At 45.3% G+C, this 17,612-nt stretch overlaps 1 protein-coding gene across 1 annotated transcript in view; it reads left to right on the top strand.

The window, feature by feature from the left end:
- The window catches only part of GABRA4 (gamma-aminobutyric acid type A receptor subunit alpha4), a 66,384-nt gene extending 49,081 nt beyond the window's left edge, over positions 1 to 17,303 (top strand). Inside the window, exon 9 of the mRNA XM_074991801.1 lies at positions 16,770 to 17,303. Within this exon, the coding sequence (XP_074847902.1) occupies positions 16,770 to 17,303 (534 nt within the window). The remainder of the gene's footprint in view (positions 1 to 16,769) is intronic.
- Positions 17,304 to 17,612: the final 309 nt, after the last annotated feature.

Here is a 17,612-nt window from a genome sequence, read left to right as displayed (position 1 = left end):
GCCTGTTTTATGAGCAATAAGACATAAGGCAGTGGGTGGCATTTCAGAAAAGAGCTCTTGATTTAAGCATTTTATATGAGACCAGTGTTATGTGCTCTGACTCTACAATCAGAGAGGTGGCATCCTGGGTGCAGCCTGCATTTGAGTGCCTGCGGCCACACCACACGAGGCTCTTCCTGAAACCTGACCTTATTCTTTGGCTCAGTTTCTCTCATCCTACTCCTTGGCTACGTCTACACTAGCACACTACATAGAAGTAGCCTATTTCGACATAAGAACATAGAAATAGGCTACTTCAACGCGCATCATCTACACATCCTCCAGCTCTGGTGCCGTCAACATTCAACGTCAAAGTAGCGACGGGGAACGTCGAAAGGAGCCGCCCCAGAAGGAAATGTGGCGTGTCCACACACACAAGTGCTCCCCATCGAAATAAGGGGCCAGCAAAGCCCCAAGGCGCTCCCTTAAAGGGCCCCTCCCAGACACACTCGGCCTGCACAGCACGAGATCCACAGAGCCGACAACCGGTTGCAGACCCTGTGCATGCAGGATGGACCCCCCAGCTGCAGCAGCAACAGCAGCAGCAGTAGCAGCAGCCAGAAGCCCTGGGCTAAGGGCTGCTGCACGCGCTGACCACAGAGCTTCGCAGGGGCTGGACAGAGCATCTCTCAACCCCTCAGCTGATGGCCGCCATGGAAGATCCCGCTATTTTGAAGTAGCAGGATGCGGATCGTCTACACATGCCCTACTTTGACGTTGAACTTCGAAGTAGGGCGCTGTTCCCATCTTCGGATGGGAATAGCGATTTCGATGTCTCACCGCCTAATGTTGATTTCAACGTCGAAATAGCACAAGGCACATGTAGACGCAATGCGTGCTATTTCGATGTTGTGCCAGCTACTTCGAAGTAGCCAGCTAGTGTAGACACACCCCTTGTGTCAGGGAGCCAGCTGCAGCATGGTCAGTCTCCTGGCAGTACACCTGATCCTGGCCAGGGCTGCCTGACTGACTTCACTTGCTGATTAATGAAGGGACAGGCTACCACTTGACTCACCAGTCTCCGGAGCTTGCTGACTGATCTGCATGTTCCAAGCTGAGAGCAAAGGCAGGGGTGAGAACCATGGATTAGAAGCCAAAAGCCCACGAAATGGTGGGGAGCCGGAGCCAAGACATGGTCCTACTTTCTGTGCTTGCTCTTGTGCATGTTTTAGTTCCTGTCCTTCATCTGTCTTCGACACTCCAGTCTTTAATCCTTGGCTCTGGCTCCCCACCATTTCGTGGGCTTTTGGCTTCTAATCCATGGTTCTCCCCCCTGCCTTTGCTCTCAGCTATGCTTGTAGTCCTGACTTTGGCCCATAGCTAGTCCTTGGCTCTGACCATTAGGCTTGACTACCTACAATCCGTTCACGATCCTGACAGTTTGTGCAGCCCAAGAGATAAGAGACCAGGCTTGGCTGCAAGCTTAGCCTCCCTGAGGGAGTGAGTGGACACTGTGAAAATGCTGGAGGCTCAGATCACGGCTCTGCAGGTTCCGGTGCCTATGCCCAGGTCCCAGGAAAACAAAGATTCTGTTGCTGTCCCTATTTCCTATTGACTGTGGGAAATTTTGCAGCTTCCGAAATCAGTCCTGGTTCCTGTTCTTTCTGCAACCCTCATCATTTCCCACTGAACAGGCTCTCATAGAGCTCATTATCAGATCGTTAACTTGCTTTGCCATTGCATCAGTTATTCACATCAATTAAGTTTGCCCCCATCAACCTACAGCCCAGGGCTTACAGTCCATTCGGTATTTACTACCTCTCAGAAGGGGAACTCTGGAAATACCAAGTGAGCACCTAGAGGAGGAGTTTGTTCAGTGTTCCATGGTGACAGTATAAAATATAGTGTAATCTGCTGTCTGCAGAAATGTAAAGGTCATTTTGAACAATAGACTCGATTTGTAGATGTGGGCATACTTTATTTTCCTGAATTATTTAGTAAACTTTTTTATTACAATGTAAATACATGGTTAGGCCATTTTCCCAGGGCTTCATGGTGATTGAAAGTATGAGAGGGGTAGCTGTGTTAGTCTGTACCTACAAAAACAACGGGAAGTCCTGTGGCACCTTATAGACTAACAGAATTTTTGGAGCATAAGCTTTCGTGGGCAAAGACTGATGCATCTGATGAAGCAGGTCTTTGCCCACAAAAGATTATGCTCCAAAAATCTGTTAGTCTATAAGGTGCCGCAGGACTGCTAGTTGTTTTTCTGGTGATTAAAGAGTTAGATTACTCCTGGCTTTATTTATCTGTTCATTTACCTGTTCAGGAGAGTAGCGCAACACTTCTGCTCATATGGCAATGCCAAGTGCAATGTGGAAAACGGCCTACTTCATGCCAGAATCAGCTTTCCAGGGAGAGAGGAGGTAGGAGGAGCCTTGGATTCAATTGTTCTTATTTTCGAGACCAGTCACTGTTGCGGCACTAAGGTAAGGGGCAGGGCAGAAGTCAGGTGGTTAATGAAAACCAGTGACAGCGAAAGTAGGAGCTGTTTTGCTCTGGGAGCCAGTCAGCTATTTTACTATCTAGCCCAGTGGTTTTCAACGGGTGTACTGTGGCACACTAGCATGTCTTGAGAACTGTCCAAGTGTGCCATGAACTTTCACCAGTTTCCCCTCACTGAGGCTCTTCGCACAGCCATGGGGCATGGGGAGAGTTGATGACCCATGTCCAAGCTGGCACGCGGTTTGTCAATTTCCCCTCGCAGTGGATTGATGACCCCGCCCCTGCTGGGGATCAGGGAGAAAGGCAGTCAGTTCAGTTGAAAAAGTGGGTGTGCTGTGAAATTTTGTCTCATTGAAGTGTGCCGTGTTACTGAAAAGGTTGGGTACCACTGATCTAGCCCATTGGAGACTTGCTATTCATGAAGGGCAAAATTCTTTTCAGCCCCTTAAAACTCAAGTAACTGGATTCTGCAGATAAAGAGCAGGTGTGGGAGGGACTGAGGGTTAGAATCATGCCCAACCTGGGGACTAGTGTACACCTCTTTCTCTTGTCCCCACTCTGCAACTCCCATTGGCTGGAACAGAGGCTGCACTCCTGTGTGTGCATGAGATGCGGGGCTCATGGAGTCATATAAATGCTGATCAAACCCATTGGCCACCCACATGGTAGTCTTCCACGCTGATCCGTGTAATGTCTCCATGGCACACAGAGGAGAGTGCAGGCACTCTTATACAGCTGCTTCTCTTCAGCCAGAGATTATATAGTAAAAAGGGTTGGAGGCTGACCCTCTGCACTGCCGGTGGATGTCATCCAAGCAGAGCCAAAACATATGTATTAATAGCCCTGTACTTGAAAGGTGAAGACCACCCCTCATTCTAAGAACTCCAATGTCATCCTTTCTGCAAAGCAGCCCTTTTGGTTTGGAGTGTGCTTTTTAATGACTCACATCTGTTTAAGCATTGCAAGCCTTCATCTGACATGCGAGTATCACAGTCTGGTATTCAGTCAGCTTTCAGTGATGTAACAGCAAACACACACTCAAACTCATGCTGAATGTATAGTTTTGTTTTAGTTTTCCTTTAGATCTCTCAAAATCTGCTTCAGGTTGTAAGCAGCCGTCTTGCAGAGGTTGGCAAATGGCACATCTGTGCATGTGGCTGTACGTTCAGAATAGTGACTCAGCCTTTCTGTTTCAAATGGAATCATTAGTGTTTCTTTCAGGAAATATAATTTCCCCTGCTTTTTATACCATAATTCAACCCTTCACTTATTCAAGCTGCAGCACCATAAATAAATAAACAAATAAGGTAATTAGTAACTGGCAATGGAAAAAGGGGATATTTAAAACCTAAGAGAGATTCTGAAATAAATATATTGCAACTGAACTGGTATATGCTGTTCGTGGTAGATGCGAATAAATTTAGCCCCTGCCTATGTCAGTATTGCCAACTGTCATGATTTTATTGATAGCAACAGGAGTTTTGTTCCTGTCTGGATGCTGTCTGGTCATGAGGGAAGAAGCTGCAGCCTTCAAGTGATTTTTTTTTCCATGTGCCAAGAGGAAAACTCCCTTTGATTGGCTGCTTTCCCCATCTCCTTGCCTTCTGTGGAAGAACAGCTGACCACAGTGGATGCAATAGGCAGGCAGAGCTATTTCTCCTCAAGAGCCTAGAGCAATTTTTTGGATGAGAGAGGGGACACAAGAAGCAATCGATACTGTTTCACAAAAAAGGTGTGGGGGGATGAAGGAGCAGGAAGATCCCAACAACTTGGGGTAGCTTTGCTACCCCGCCCCACCTGTGAAAAATTATTGGGTTACTCTGTGTTCCTCCCACCTGTCCCTTCCTTCCATCTGTCCCTGAATAAAACAGGGCTAGGAAGGGAGAGAAAGGGACCCCCTCCCAAATGAAGATGTCCCCTTCCTGGGAGGGAATTGGGAGGTGAAGAGATGGGAACCCCACCACAGTTGATTTGGAATAGAACATGTGTTGGTGGAGGAAGAGTCTTCAAAGTTTCAGGAGCAGCAGCATTTGCTGTAGGGGCAACAGGCAGAGATGGGGCAGATAAGTGCATAACTAAGTGATGTAAGGCTGGAGGAAGGGCAGGCCTGGAGGGGACAAGAATTCATTAATGGGGTAGGGGTTGGGAGAAGAGGGAAGCCCTATAGCATGAGGAAGTGTTTTATGTAGGTTTTGGGTGATTTTATGCAAGCTTTTATAATCTGATCTCAGGTGGATCTTCTAGCGAGCGCTGCGGTAATGGAGGCCAAAATCATCATTTCCTGTAAATGTGTGTGATTGGCACTCTCTCATGTGTCTGTGTGCACACAGGACCTGGGCAGGGAGAACTGAGAAATCAGGATTCAGAAAAAAACAAAACAAAAAAAAACCACATGATTTTGAGTAACGTTTTCAAACGTGCCATAGGGCCAGATTTTTAAAATGTATTTGGGTGCCTAAAGATGCAGATGCCAGCCTTCTGGTATTTTCAGAAGCACCCAGATGCATAACTCCCATGCTTTCAATGCTAAATTATTTCACTGAACATGAGGGTCGGGGGGGCAGGCAACAGAATTGCTGGGCCCCTGGGCAAGGCAGAGGAGGACCGGGCTGCACAGTCCTGGAAGGAGCAGGGCCTCAGACAAAAAGCATGGCTCTGAATGCAGACAGCTCTGAGTGCCACCTGGAGCACGTTGTGGCCTCTACCCTATTTAAAGGGCCCAGGGTTCTGGCCACCACCACAGAGGCTGGGAACCTGGGGCCCTTTTTAATTGTCAGGTCCAGGGCAGTTACTCCCTTGCCCTCCTCCCTGGTTGGCAGGCCTGACTGAACTTCAAGGATTACGGTAGGAATTCCATGCATAGCTGCTTTTGAAAAATCTCACTAGATGTCTCTCTGCAATTTTAGGCCACTAAATATCTTTGAAAATCTTCACATCAGGAGCCCAAGTCTCACTGAAAGTCAACGGGACCTAGGCTCTTAAGGCAAGAGTCACCTCTGAAAATTTAAGCCAAAATCTTTTTCAAAAAAATCACTAAATTTTGAGTATCTGAACTTTGATTTTTGAAGACCTTGATGTCTTGAGGATGCACATGAAATTGCAGAGGCTGTTTTTTTCATTTCAAGTTACAACATATAAACATAAACTTTTGAAACTAGCAGGTACAAGTGTGCACAGGAAATATTCTTTATAATTAAACATTTTATAATCATTAAAATGTCATGGGTGCAACATTGATAGGTAAATCATCACAACTATATAGTTGATCTTATGTGTAAGTGCTTTTGTAAGGGACAACTAGGTCATTAGCTAAACATAGTTCCATCTGTTTGGCTTTTTTCATAATGCATACAATGTAACAAAAAAGCATTCTATTATATATTAGCTCATGGTTTTGGTGCTAAAGAGAGAATTATTATAGTTTTATGGCCCTGGAATTGGGCCTTTCTTTGTTTTTGATGTTTCGAAGGTAACTGTTGAGCTTTTGTTGTGGGGACTAAATCAGAGCACATCATTTGGTAACACACACACACACACACACACACACACACAGAGAATGTGTCTTTTTTCTGTTGGTGGAAGAGCTGTTTCTTCAAAACAGACTTCTTCAAAGATAAAACAGACAAAACAGTTTCTTCAAAGATATTCCTGATTTGGAGTTCATCTGAGAAATATCCATTTTAAAAAGTTTATTTTTTAAACGTATCGCTGATACTATGAGTTTGAGCTGTACTGTTTGTGACTGGTTCAGGATGGCTGACAGAAATGTTGGACCCCTAGGCAAGCTGTGGAAGGGGGACAACTTCATGTTCCCAGAAGGGATGGAGTCCTTGGGTGAGAGGGTGTGGCTGGCATAGCTAGCCCTCAGAGCCACCAGGAGTGTGCCCTCCCCACAAACCAGCTGTTGGAGCCTCCCAGGTTGCATGGCACAGCATCCCAGCTGTGAGTTAAGTGGCCTGGGGTTCTTGCCACTGCCACAGTAGTAGTGGTTGGAAATCTTGGACCATTTTGAATTTTTGGGCCCCGGGTCAATTGCCACCTTTGTTTCCCTCACCCCACGCTTTGGCAAGCCTGGACTGGTCAGCTCAGACACATGGCACTGTTTCTGTTCTCTGATTACATAAGCATTTCTGCTTCCAGAACTTGTATGTCTGAAGCTTTAAAAATTCAGTTACTGTGAAAACGTGTACGTGCAGTCTTTGAAATTCACTTCAGTTTCCCATACACTTTGAGTGCTCGGGTGTTAGCAAACATCAGACACAAAAGCAGTAAGGAGACTTCTAATAAATTAACTAATGGCTATTACGCCTTCCCTCAGTTGTTACATGAACTTATAAGGCTGGATGGATCTTTGAGATCATCTACCCTGGCCTCCTGGATAACACAGGTCATAGAATTTCCCTGTTACTTCTATACAGACCCCGTTAACTTGTGTTTGACTAAAGTATATCTTCCGTGTGGAGATGGGGAATCCACCTTTTCCTCTAGATAATTAACACCTGGAACAAACTGTCTTCTCTGTTTAAAAAAAAAAGTGCCTTACTTCTAATTTGCATTTGTCAGGCTTTAACTTCCAACCATTAATTCTAGTTATGTCTTTTTCTCTGTTGGAATAAACAGTATCTCATATTTTAGTATCTCATATTTTCTATCTGTGAAGGCACTTTTATGTGCTGAACTCTTACTTCTAATAGGAACTGTTCCATTCTATTGATTTTTTTTCTAATTTCAAGATTTCTGTTTTAGATTTGGAAATTGTTTCCTTCTCACTGAGGAAGTCTTTACCATTCAGAAATAACCATGCCTCCATAGGGTTGATATGGGTTTATCAGAGCTAGAAATGTAGACTCTATTTTAGATGGAACAATGCCTCGCCTGACTCAGATTGCTCTGAACTTGCTCTGTTAGTTAAAGCCATCCCTAAAGGTTCATACTTGTCCAGCAGTCATAGCAGATGTTTTCAGCACATTCCATTTTTTTCTTTCAGTAATGATTCTGGATTGTATTGAGAAATATTTTAAGGTTTTTTAAAATTGTCTTTTACCCCATATTTTGGAAGAATGTGTTGGTTCAGCAGTCCACATACAAATGAGTTATTAGATGAAAGCCCAGTTTGTTCATCAGTTTAACTGAAGTGGGAGTCTGGAGAATCAATGATTGCTGGCTGACATGCAAAATTGTTTCCCTCATTTCAGGAAAATCATTTGGCTGTGCATCGTTTATTCCTGCAGCCCATGTAAAGCAGTGACAGAGAAGTAGCCATGTTAGTCTGTAACTTCACAGAATAAAAAAAGCAGTCCTGTAGCACTTTAACAAAATGATGTCTTAGGTGATGAGCTTTTGCAGGACGGACTCATTTTGGGTCTATCCCACAAAAGCTCATCACCTAAGAAAACATTTTATTAGTCTTTAAAGCGCTACAGGACTGCTAGTTCTGCCATTGATCTCCCCTTTGAGGTCAACATGAGACTCAAGCAAGGCTGCATCATTGCCCCAACATTGTTCTACATTTTCATCACCATGACCCTTCACCTCATTGATGGCAAGCTTCCAGGGTGGTGATGAAGATTGTCTATAGAATGAATGGGAAGCTTTTCAATCTCAGAAGCCTGAAGGCTCAAAGGAAGACCACCGCAACATTGACCTGGGAGCTCCAGTTGGTAGATGACAACATGGTGGTTGCTGTTTATCCCACAGCCCTTCATACCATCTGAAGTGCCTTCTCTGAATCATATAAGAATATTGGCCTCACACTGAACATCAAAAAGGTGAAGGTGCTGCACCAAACTTCACTGATGGGACAATCTCATGCACCTTAGATTGAAATCATTGGAAAACTGCTGGAAAATATGGACCCACTTCCCATGCCTTGGAAGTCATCTTTCCACTAAAGATGACATTGATGCAGAAATCCAGCATCATCTGAGCCATGCAAGCTCTGCTTTTGCCTGCCTGAGACAAAGGGTCTTCGAGAACTGGAACATCTATCGCCTGACAAAGCTCTTTGTGTACCATACAGTGATTGTTCCAACACTAATATTTGCGTGTGAAACCTGGACAACATACAAGCATCATTTGAAGGCACTTGAACAATATCATCAATGGTGCCTCAGGAGGATCCTAAATATCTCTTGGAGGATAGGCACATGAACACTAACATCCTGGAAGAGCTGAACATGATTATCATTGAAACCATTATCATTTATCAACAACTTTGGTAGACTGGTCATGTGGTTCGGATGTCTGATCAGCACCTCCCAAAACAGATTCTGTTTTTCGAATTGGAGGAAAGACAGAGGAGCATTGGGGGTCAGTGGAAGTGATATAAGGACATGCTGAAGGCACACATGAAAAAGTGCAGCATCAGTATTGACACTCGGGAGAACCTTACCCAAGACCATTCCCAGTGGATAATGGTAATCTATAAGGGGCTGATGCAATTTCACAGATCCCACTGCAGTGCAGAGGAGGACAGGTGGAAAAGAAGAAAAGAGCATCAAAAACTGCCGTGCATCCCTCCAACAGCTACCAACACCTGCCCCTTCTGTGATAAGATCTGCAGCACCAGAACTGGGCTGATCAGCCATCAACGGATTCACAAATGGGAGGGTGACATGAAGACATCCTACTTGTTATCAAGTGACTGCCAAGAGAGGCAGGACTGCTTTTATGCCATGTAAAGCATGTTTGCCTTGGTACCAAATGTTTTGACCAAGGGCTAGATTCACACAGGGACTGAATGGCTAACAGCATCTAGGAAAACATGGGATTCACAAAGGCTGCAGTAGGTATCTGGGCTCCTTCTAGAATGAATGGGAAGAGAGTGATGCTGATGCTAGCAGAGAGCGGGGAGCTGCTGAACAGAATGGTGTGCCTTAAGCTTCACCCTTCTCAGGGAATTAGGAACTTTTTGCATGTCAGGAAGAGGAGGATCCTTCAGACACATTTTAGCTTTTAGCCCAGTGGTTAGAGCAGCCAGTTGGAATGTGGGAGGCCCAGGTTCAGTTTGTCACTTCTGCTTGCTGAAAAGAAAGGATAGGAACAAGGCTCTCCCACCTCTTAGGTGTATGTGCCCTTACCCCTGGGCAACAGGATCTTCTCATGTGGGGCTCCCTCAATTTCTCTTATTGAAGCTGTTGAGGGAGTGATGGGAGCAGGGGCATTGGCTTCCCCACACTCCCCCAGAGAAGGCTCTACCCATCAGGCTACAGAGTCATCCTTACATTCTCTCTGGCCCAGTGGCTCTTTAATTATTCATACAAAATGCAGCAGCTTCAACAGGAGAGACTGAGGCATTCCTAAAACAGACTATCCCATAGTTCAGCCTTGCCTGTGTGGTAAGAGTTACTGGTTCAGTTCCGTGCTCTCCTTTCCCCAGGGAGTTTGAACCTTTCCCTTATCCCACGTCAGTGGTTTAAGCAGTGAATTAAAATTATATAGTCAGGCCCCAATCCAGTAGAGGAGCTCTGAGCTCAACTACAGGAACCACCCATTTTCCCTTGCTTTGCGTATTATGCTGGGGCATTGCAGATGGCTAGAGTGATGTGGCAGTGTGGATGTCCAGAAGTGGACATATAGGTACCTAGGGAATTTAGCAGCAGAAATGTAGGCACTGAGTGTATTTAGCCACCTGTAAGCTTCGGGGGCAGCTGAGTGGAAATTCTGGACAGTCATGCTTAAATGTTGGATTTAGGCACTTCAAGTGGCATTTGGATGACAAAATCCCTATATGAGCCTGCCCCCAAACTATTAAGAGGAACGCAGCAGTAGAGCTGCTGATGGGGCATTTGTAACAGGTTTCAGTTTTTATGTGATTGCTATTTAAACGTATTAAGTAGCTAAGATGGGTACAGTGCCCTGAGGCTGGAACATTGAAACAGCAGTCTGTTGTCAAGCTGTTGTTATCTCTTTACAAAATATACATCTCCTGAATTCCTGATCTACTTGTTTGTTTGGTGAGAGATGCGTGTTTGTGCTTCATCAGCTGGACGAGAGCTAAATAGAGTATTGCCATCACTGGTGATGTCTGCTGCAGTTTGTCCATTAGTGGTGGTGGTACATTGCCACGTGACTTTGGAATTCTAGCCTGTATGCTCTTGGACCTGTTTGTTTTTGCTTCATAGTCCCAGTTCAATGTTTTATCTTATAAGTTAGTTGGATATTATTAGTTAAAGGAAAGGAACGATAGCGTATTCTATGTAGTGGGCTTCAATGGGCTTGTCTACAGTTGCCCCCAACTTCAAAGGGGGCATGGTAATCAGGGCCATGGGAGATAACTAACGAAGTGCTGCAGTGAGTACGCAGCACTTCGTTAGGCTAATTTTCCCCCGTGGCAACTCTGAAGTGGCAAACTTCAAAGTGCTGGCATGTGTGTAGCTGCAGGCACTTTGAAGGGCCTGCGCTACTTCAAAGTCCCTTTTCTCCTCAAAATTTGCATGCTGGCACCTCCAAGTTTCATGCTTCGAAGTTGCCGTGGGGGAAAATTAGCCTAATGAAGTACTGCATATTCACCACAGCACTTCATTAGTAATCTCCCGTGGCCCTGATTACCATGCCCCCTTCGAAGTTGGGGGCAAGTGTAGACCCAGCCAATATATATTTTGTCACAGTATAGAGGTGAAATGACTTTGTGATCCTTTGGTAGATGGCTATGTACTTGTTTCACTTGCTGCAATATTTCAATATTAGATCTTTTCAGCATTTCAATACTTACATTAAAACAAACTATCATGAACATCTATTTATCTTCTATTTTCAACAAAATTAAAATGTCTAATTTAGTATTAAGTCGTTAAATAACTTTCTGCTGCCAAGAAGAAATGCATGCTGTGAAATAACATCTAAAATACATAAAGAGGAGTTTCCACCCACTAGGCTTTTTAATAGCAGTTATTTCTACATCTGCGCAGATTTTACTTCATAACTAAATTTGTGGTTGAAGATGTTGCATATGGAGTGCAGTCATTGCTGCTGAAAAGTCAGTCTTTTCCAGCTATTACCACACAGTGGTTATCTAGGAGAGTTCAGTAGGTCAGTATCCTGGGGCCAAACTGTGTCCTTTTGGAAAACAGAGGTCAGATTCCCTGGAAAACATCTGCTGCTTTGTGTCACTGGTTCAGCTCAAATCTGCTTTAAACCAGGTTTACACAAATCTGGATATAGAGCTGTCATACGTCACCAAATCTATAAGAACATAACACTAAATCTGAAACCAGGGTTAAAAACATTAATGCCGCTGTGATGGTGGCCTGGAGGGCTCAGTGATTAGTTAGACTTCTGGCCCCTTGTTCCTCTGTCAGGGCAATAGTGGTAGCCACTCCTGACCTTAGGTAGTATTCTTCAGCTGTTCATTTCCATCTGGGCCTGAGTCCTTTAAGAGCCAAGGTCCAGGTGCAAGCAGAAAGGTATAAGGATACCTATATGCAACTGGGATGTCCCTTTCCAATGGGTCACCATCCAGGGTCTTCTGGAAAGCAACACCTGCGAGACCTTCCCTGCAGTAACTTCAAGTTCACTTCCCTGGGCTACTTCCTACCAGTTTGGAGATTGTCCCCTATGGTGCAGTCACTTTCTCAACAATCAAAACAAGTCCAAAGAAGCAAGGCCCTACAGGACCTCTTGGCTCTCAGAGCGGGTGGTGGATAGAGAAGTCACTGTCTGGCGGGGTCTGATCCACTGGGTGGTCTCCCTGATGCTCACCTTTTGGTCTAGTTTCCTGGAGAAGCTTTCCTCTCTCCTGAAGCCTGTACTCCATCCTTTGCCTGGTCTTCTGAGCTCCATTTAACCTGATCCTCCAGCTGGAGCATGCTCACCAAGTCTGGAGGGACAGAGCTACTTGGTCCCAGTATTATCTTAATACCTATGGGCTCAGTGTGGGGCTTGTGTACCTCGTCACACACCTGCCCACTCAGCCACCAAATTGTGATGGCGCAGTGCTGGTCCTCTGGCTCATAGCAGAAAATGGCATTTTTGTTTTCCTTGCCTGTGTGCTGGGACACTTAGAAGCTACATGGCTGTAGCAAGAGATACCACTGTAGCATACACAGGTTTTGGTCTTTCATGGGCCACGTTTACACAAGAAGCATTTGTTGACAGAAGTGACCGTTGGAAGCGATTTTCCAGTAAAACTTCTATTGACAGATTGCATCTACACATAAAAATAGATCAAAAGAGCAATCTGCTCTGTCGACAGAGAGCAGCCAGATTGCCCGGCCCTCTCTCAACAGAATGGTTGGCCAGAAGCTCTGCAAACAGGGCTGCCTGGTGAACTGGCAGCCGTGTCTGTCACCAAAAGGGCCCCGGAGCATCTACACAGCTGTTTTGTCAACAGAACACTATTGAGAGAGGCGTTATACCTGAATGGTGAGAGGCATAACACTGCCGATCCATGTGTTGGGTTTTGTCAACAAAGTGCATTTGCTGTGTAGATGCTCTGTGTTTTTTCCAGCAAAAGTCCTGTTTTGCTGGGAAAAGCTGCTCATGTAGACATGACCATGGAGTTCCGCCTTCAGAGAGATGCACTGCCTGCTGTGAGTTGGAAGAGCTGCTCTCATAAGTAATATCACAGGGCAGCTGATTTTATTGTTAGGGTCTCTTCCTTATGCCACTTTCCAGGGGCACAACTTTCTCTTGAGAGAGGCTATGTCTACACTAGAGAGTTTTGGAATGAAAACTGGGGTTTTATTGACAAAACGCGGAGCATCTACACGCACACTGTACTTTGTTGACAAAAACTGTTCACAAAAGACATATAGATGCTCTGGGGGACCCTTTTGTTGACAGAGCGGGTCAAAAGATCGATTTGCTCTTATGTGTAGACAGAACATCTCTTTTGACAGTAACTTCTGTAGACAGATGTGTCTACTGTAGATGTAGCCAAAGAGAATGGGTTGTTCTTCCCTGAATTCTTGAGGCAGGACTTTTCCAAGCATGATGCCAACTGTGCTGGTTTGCACAATAAATGATATTATGAACTCTGGGTGGAATAGCACTGGTTCTTGAATCAAATTGTCTTTCAGTGCTTTGAATGCCTCATCACAATTTTTTCATCCGACAGATTTTATGGGGTTCAAATCCTTTCCAAGGCTATGAGAGGGGCAGCAATGGTACCAAAGATGGGGTACTGTCAGAGATTCATCCCTAGCAATTCCAGAAAACAATGAACTGGTTTTTGGTGGAGGGGATAGGGCAATCTTCTTGAGCTTGGACTTTGTCCATCAGGGGTCATAACTTGTCCCCCTCCCACTGTGTGCCCCAGGTAAGTGACTTCTTCAGCAGCCATATGGTACTTGATTAGACTGACCATCAACACTGCCCCGTAAGAACTTGTAGTTTTCAATAATGTGCCCTATATGGCCAGTCCAATCTTCACCATATGCAAAAATACTGTTTAATGTAGGTGGCTATTTGTGCCCCATGTGGCTGCAGCACTTTATCCATCAGTCACTGGAAGGTGGCAGTGGCCCCATGGAGCTCAAAAAACCTGGTCTTAAATTGATACAACCAACTGGGTGGAGAAGGCAGTCCTCTCTTTAGATGTGGGCCTCAAGGGTATCTGCCAGTATCCTTTCAATAGGTCAAGAATGCATTATATATTCTTCTACATCCAGGCTACAAAGTCCATCTCATCAGACAAGATGCCCACGTTGAGGAGTGGCGGCGGACACTTAATGCTCCATTTGGCCATGGGGCATGATCATATAACTGCAAGGACAGTGCTTCCTCTGGGTCCTCAGCATCTGCTAGGCACTCACTTAGGGCACCCTTCCTCAGCCACTGTGGCCATCTTCTTCTTTTTGTTTTTGTTTTTTTTTGAGAGAGAGAGATGTTTCCACTAGAGACGTGACACCCTCTGAAAAACCTTTTAAAAAAACACCAGTCACACCCCAGAATGACCAGCTAGGTCAGATCTTTGCCACTCCAGCACGTATTGTCTTAATGAAGTTTTGCAGGCCATTTAATCTCTCTTCTCGTGTAGGGCTCTGTGTCTCCCTCAATGAACTGGAGGTAGATCATCCCTCTCTGTTTCTTTCCTGCTGTCACCAGCATTCCCTGACCAGGGTATGGCTGCGGCAAGAGTCTGTCCTTACATGGCCTCTCTGTCCACTTAGACTAACATTGTCCTTTAGCCTTCTCTTCTGAGCCTGGCTGTCTGTGGTCCAGACCTCCCCATAATTACAATCCCTTAATAGGCAGTCTCATGAAAAATTGATGGGTTTCCTGTCCCCTGGGCCTACTAGTGACAGGTAACCTCCCCTGCCTCCTTTTGCCCCTCCTTCCTTCATTCTCCCATTCCCTACTATATCAACTCTGTATTCTAAATCTGCAAACCAATCATCTGAAGAAGTATTTGGTCACCACAAAAACTGATGACCTAATAAATGTGTTAGTCTTTAAAGTGCTACAGAATTGCTTGCTATTTGTGAAGCTACAAGGTTACTCGTCTGAGACTATTTATCTTGTAAAAAGCAACCTCATCACTGCCTCTCTCAGTGGCGATGGCCCCGTGGGCCAGGTCGTTCCCTTGGGCCCATATCCCTCCCAACAGGCTGAGGTTGGACTTCTGGGCTCTTCTTGAGGACTTTATATCCTTAACCTCTGGGGTTGGCCATCCTACTTGCCAGGGAACCCTTTGGCTGGATTCAGAGGTCAGTAATATGTATGTCCTGGGGTCTTACAAAGAGGGAAAAAAAGGACTAAACGTCAGGCTATATATCTATATCTATCTATATCTATATCTGTATTTCAAATAGGAAGAGAGAAAGGAAGTGCAGTCATCAGCAATGTTCTTTCAGACTCTGGGCAACGGCCCAGATGTGAGTCTCAAACAGAAATTCATCATGGCAGATTCACTCAAGGGTTTGGAAGTGATATTCAGGCACCCATAGTAAATACCTTGACCTGGGTGGCTATCACATCGAGGACCCAATATGAAATCTGGAGCATCTCTGACAAGTAGAGAGCCAGTTGGTTGGCCCAGCTTTCCATTGGCCAAAGGGTCATGGTAGCAACGCTCACAAATGTGATGAGGAACGTCTCTGGATCATCTGTGTGCCCTACCTTTGTCAGTTTCGCCAGGATGTGTGGCATTGGGGAGATACTTCCCTCTGGCTTGGTAAGACTTAGTGCTGCCCCAGGAAGCTGTGTGAGTGTAATCATCTGTTTGATGAGCAGCTGCTGTATCCCCCTTTCTTTAATCAGCTGCTGTTGCTGGGCAGAGTGTGTTAGAGCCATTAGTTCTGCTGCTGAGCTATTTGTTAATGGTTTTTCCAAGACCCACTTCAGCAACTTCTCAAAATCTATTTGTGCTTTTTCCTCTACCTCTCCTTTCTGGCCTATTTTCAGGCCTGGGACCCTATGCTCCCTTCATGCTCTTCATTGTATGATGAGAGCTGGATAACTTACTGGATAGCATACACTGCTTTTGGCCTCCTTGTCATGGTAGTAGGTATATCTATTCCTAATCTAAAACCAGGAATTTCCAGCTTTTCTCCTACATCTGGACTTGGCCCGTAAGGGGTGGTGTAGTGGGATCTGGGCCCTCTTTTTCCACCAAGTCCCAGCACAGGGCAACAACAGTGGCAGAATTCTTTCTGTAGTAAGTCAAAGGTCACTTCCCTGGGCTAATTCCTGCCAATGGGGCTCTTAGTTAGGGTGTGTGACCCCTATAGTGTAGTCAGCCTCATACAAAAAAAAATCTAAGGAAGCAGAGCCCAACAGGACTTGCAAGTTCTCAGACTGGGTGGTTGTTGGAGAACATGCTGTCTGGGGGCCTTACTTGCTCTGTTGTCCCCTTTCAGGCTCAATCTTCTGTATTGCTTTGTGAAGAAGCATTCCTCTCTCCTGCAACCTGTCCACCATTCCTTGCTTGGGTTTCTGATCTCCCATTTAACCCGCTCCTCCAGTCAGCACATGTTCAGAGGGGTGGAGCTGCCTGGCCAAGTATTGTCTTTTAACTCCTTGAGGCGCAGGGTGGGGTGTTTACACCCCCTCACAGCCCAGCAAGAGAAAAACCAAGGATCCTTAGACTAATGGTATTAAGTTTATATTGATGTCACTTGTTGCTAGTAGCTTTGATTTGGCCATGCCACAAGTAATAGCATGAGGAGAAATCTTGGTCAGTTTTGTGGGTTTTTTTGCAACTGAATTCATGTTCATCAGCAGATGGTATCTTTGAACTTTGATACGAATGAGTACTTGCCTGGTAGGGCTTGTACAAAAAGTTCCCACCACTTCTGTGTGTGTGTCTGGAAAAGTGACTAATATTATTTCTTATAACTTTGCAGACTACAGATGCCACTTCGAATGTGAGGAAAAGAACAAACACGATGGTGCAGTCGGAGGCTGATGGTGGGAACCGAACTGACACAGCAAGCAGCTCCATCCAACCTTCTGCGGTAACTCAGGGGTCTTCTGACATTACACCCCAGTCTCTGTCAGCATCAAGTCCAAACCCATTCAGTCGCCTCAGTGTCTCAGAAACATTGTCTTCTGCAAAAGCTACTCCGCCTGCTCCTCCTTCCACCCCAATTTTAACTGGATGCATAACGCAGCATGCTACCACTGGATCCTCCTCCATTCCTCACTTAGTTGGATCTAGACTGGAGCAGATTCAGACCACGGCTAATACGGTCAGAGCATCTGGAAAGCCGTCTGCTGTCTCTCCGCCTCCTGCTCCCCCTGCCTCGGGCTCTGGCACTAGTAAGATAGACAAATATGCACGCATTCTGTTTCCAGTCACATTTGGAGCATTCAACATGGTCTATTGGGTAGTGTATCTATCCAAGGACACCATGGAAAAATCCGAAAGTCTAATGTAGTTTTGCTGCTACATAGTAGTTTCCTTTATTATTATAATACATTTGTTGCAGGGATCCTTCTTTTAAAACTGTTTTTAGAGAGAGATCATTAATTCCTATTTTACAAGGCTCTGTGCTAGGTTCCTACTGTAAAGGACAAGTTTACGGGGGTAATTAACTAACTCATCTGGAGCAAAAGGTAAGAAAATTGGCTTCCCTCCCCACAAATGGCAGTGAACCAGTCACCTTGTTCAACAAAATATGCTGGGAACAGAGAACTTGTCTTGGGGCAGAAGGGAGGGAAAGAACAGTACTGGGAAGTGAATTGGG

This window comes from Carettochelys insculpta, chromosome 4 (assembly GCF_033958435.1).
Source record: "Carettochelys insculpta isolate YL-2023 chromosome 4, ASM3395843v1, whole genome shotgun sequence".
In the NCBI taxonomy this organism is placed as follows: Eukaryota; Metazoa; Chordata; order Testudines; family Carettochelyidae; genus Carettochelys; species Carettochelys insculpta.
The sequence above is the reverse complement of the archived record's forward strand: the minus strand, read 5'-3'. Positions and strand labels throughout refer to the sequence as shown.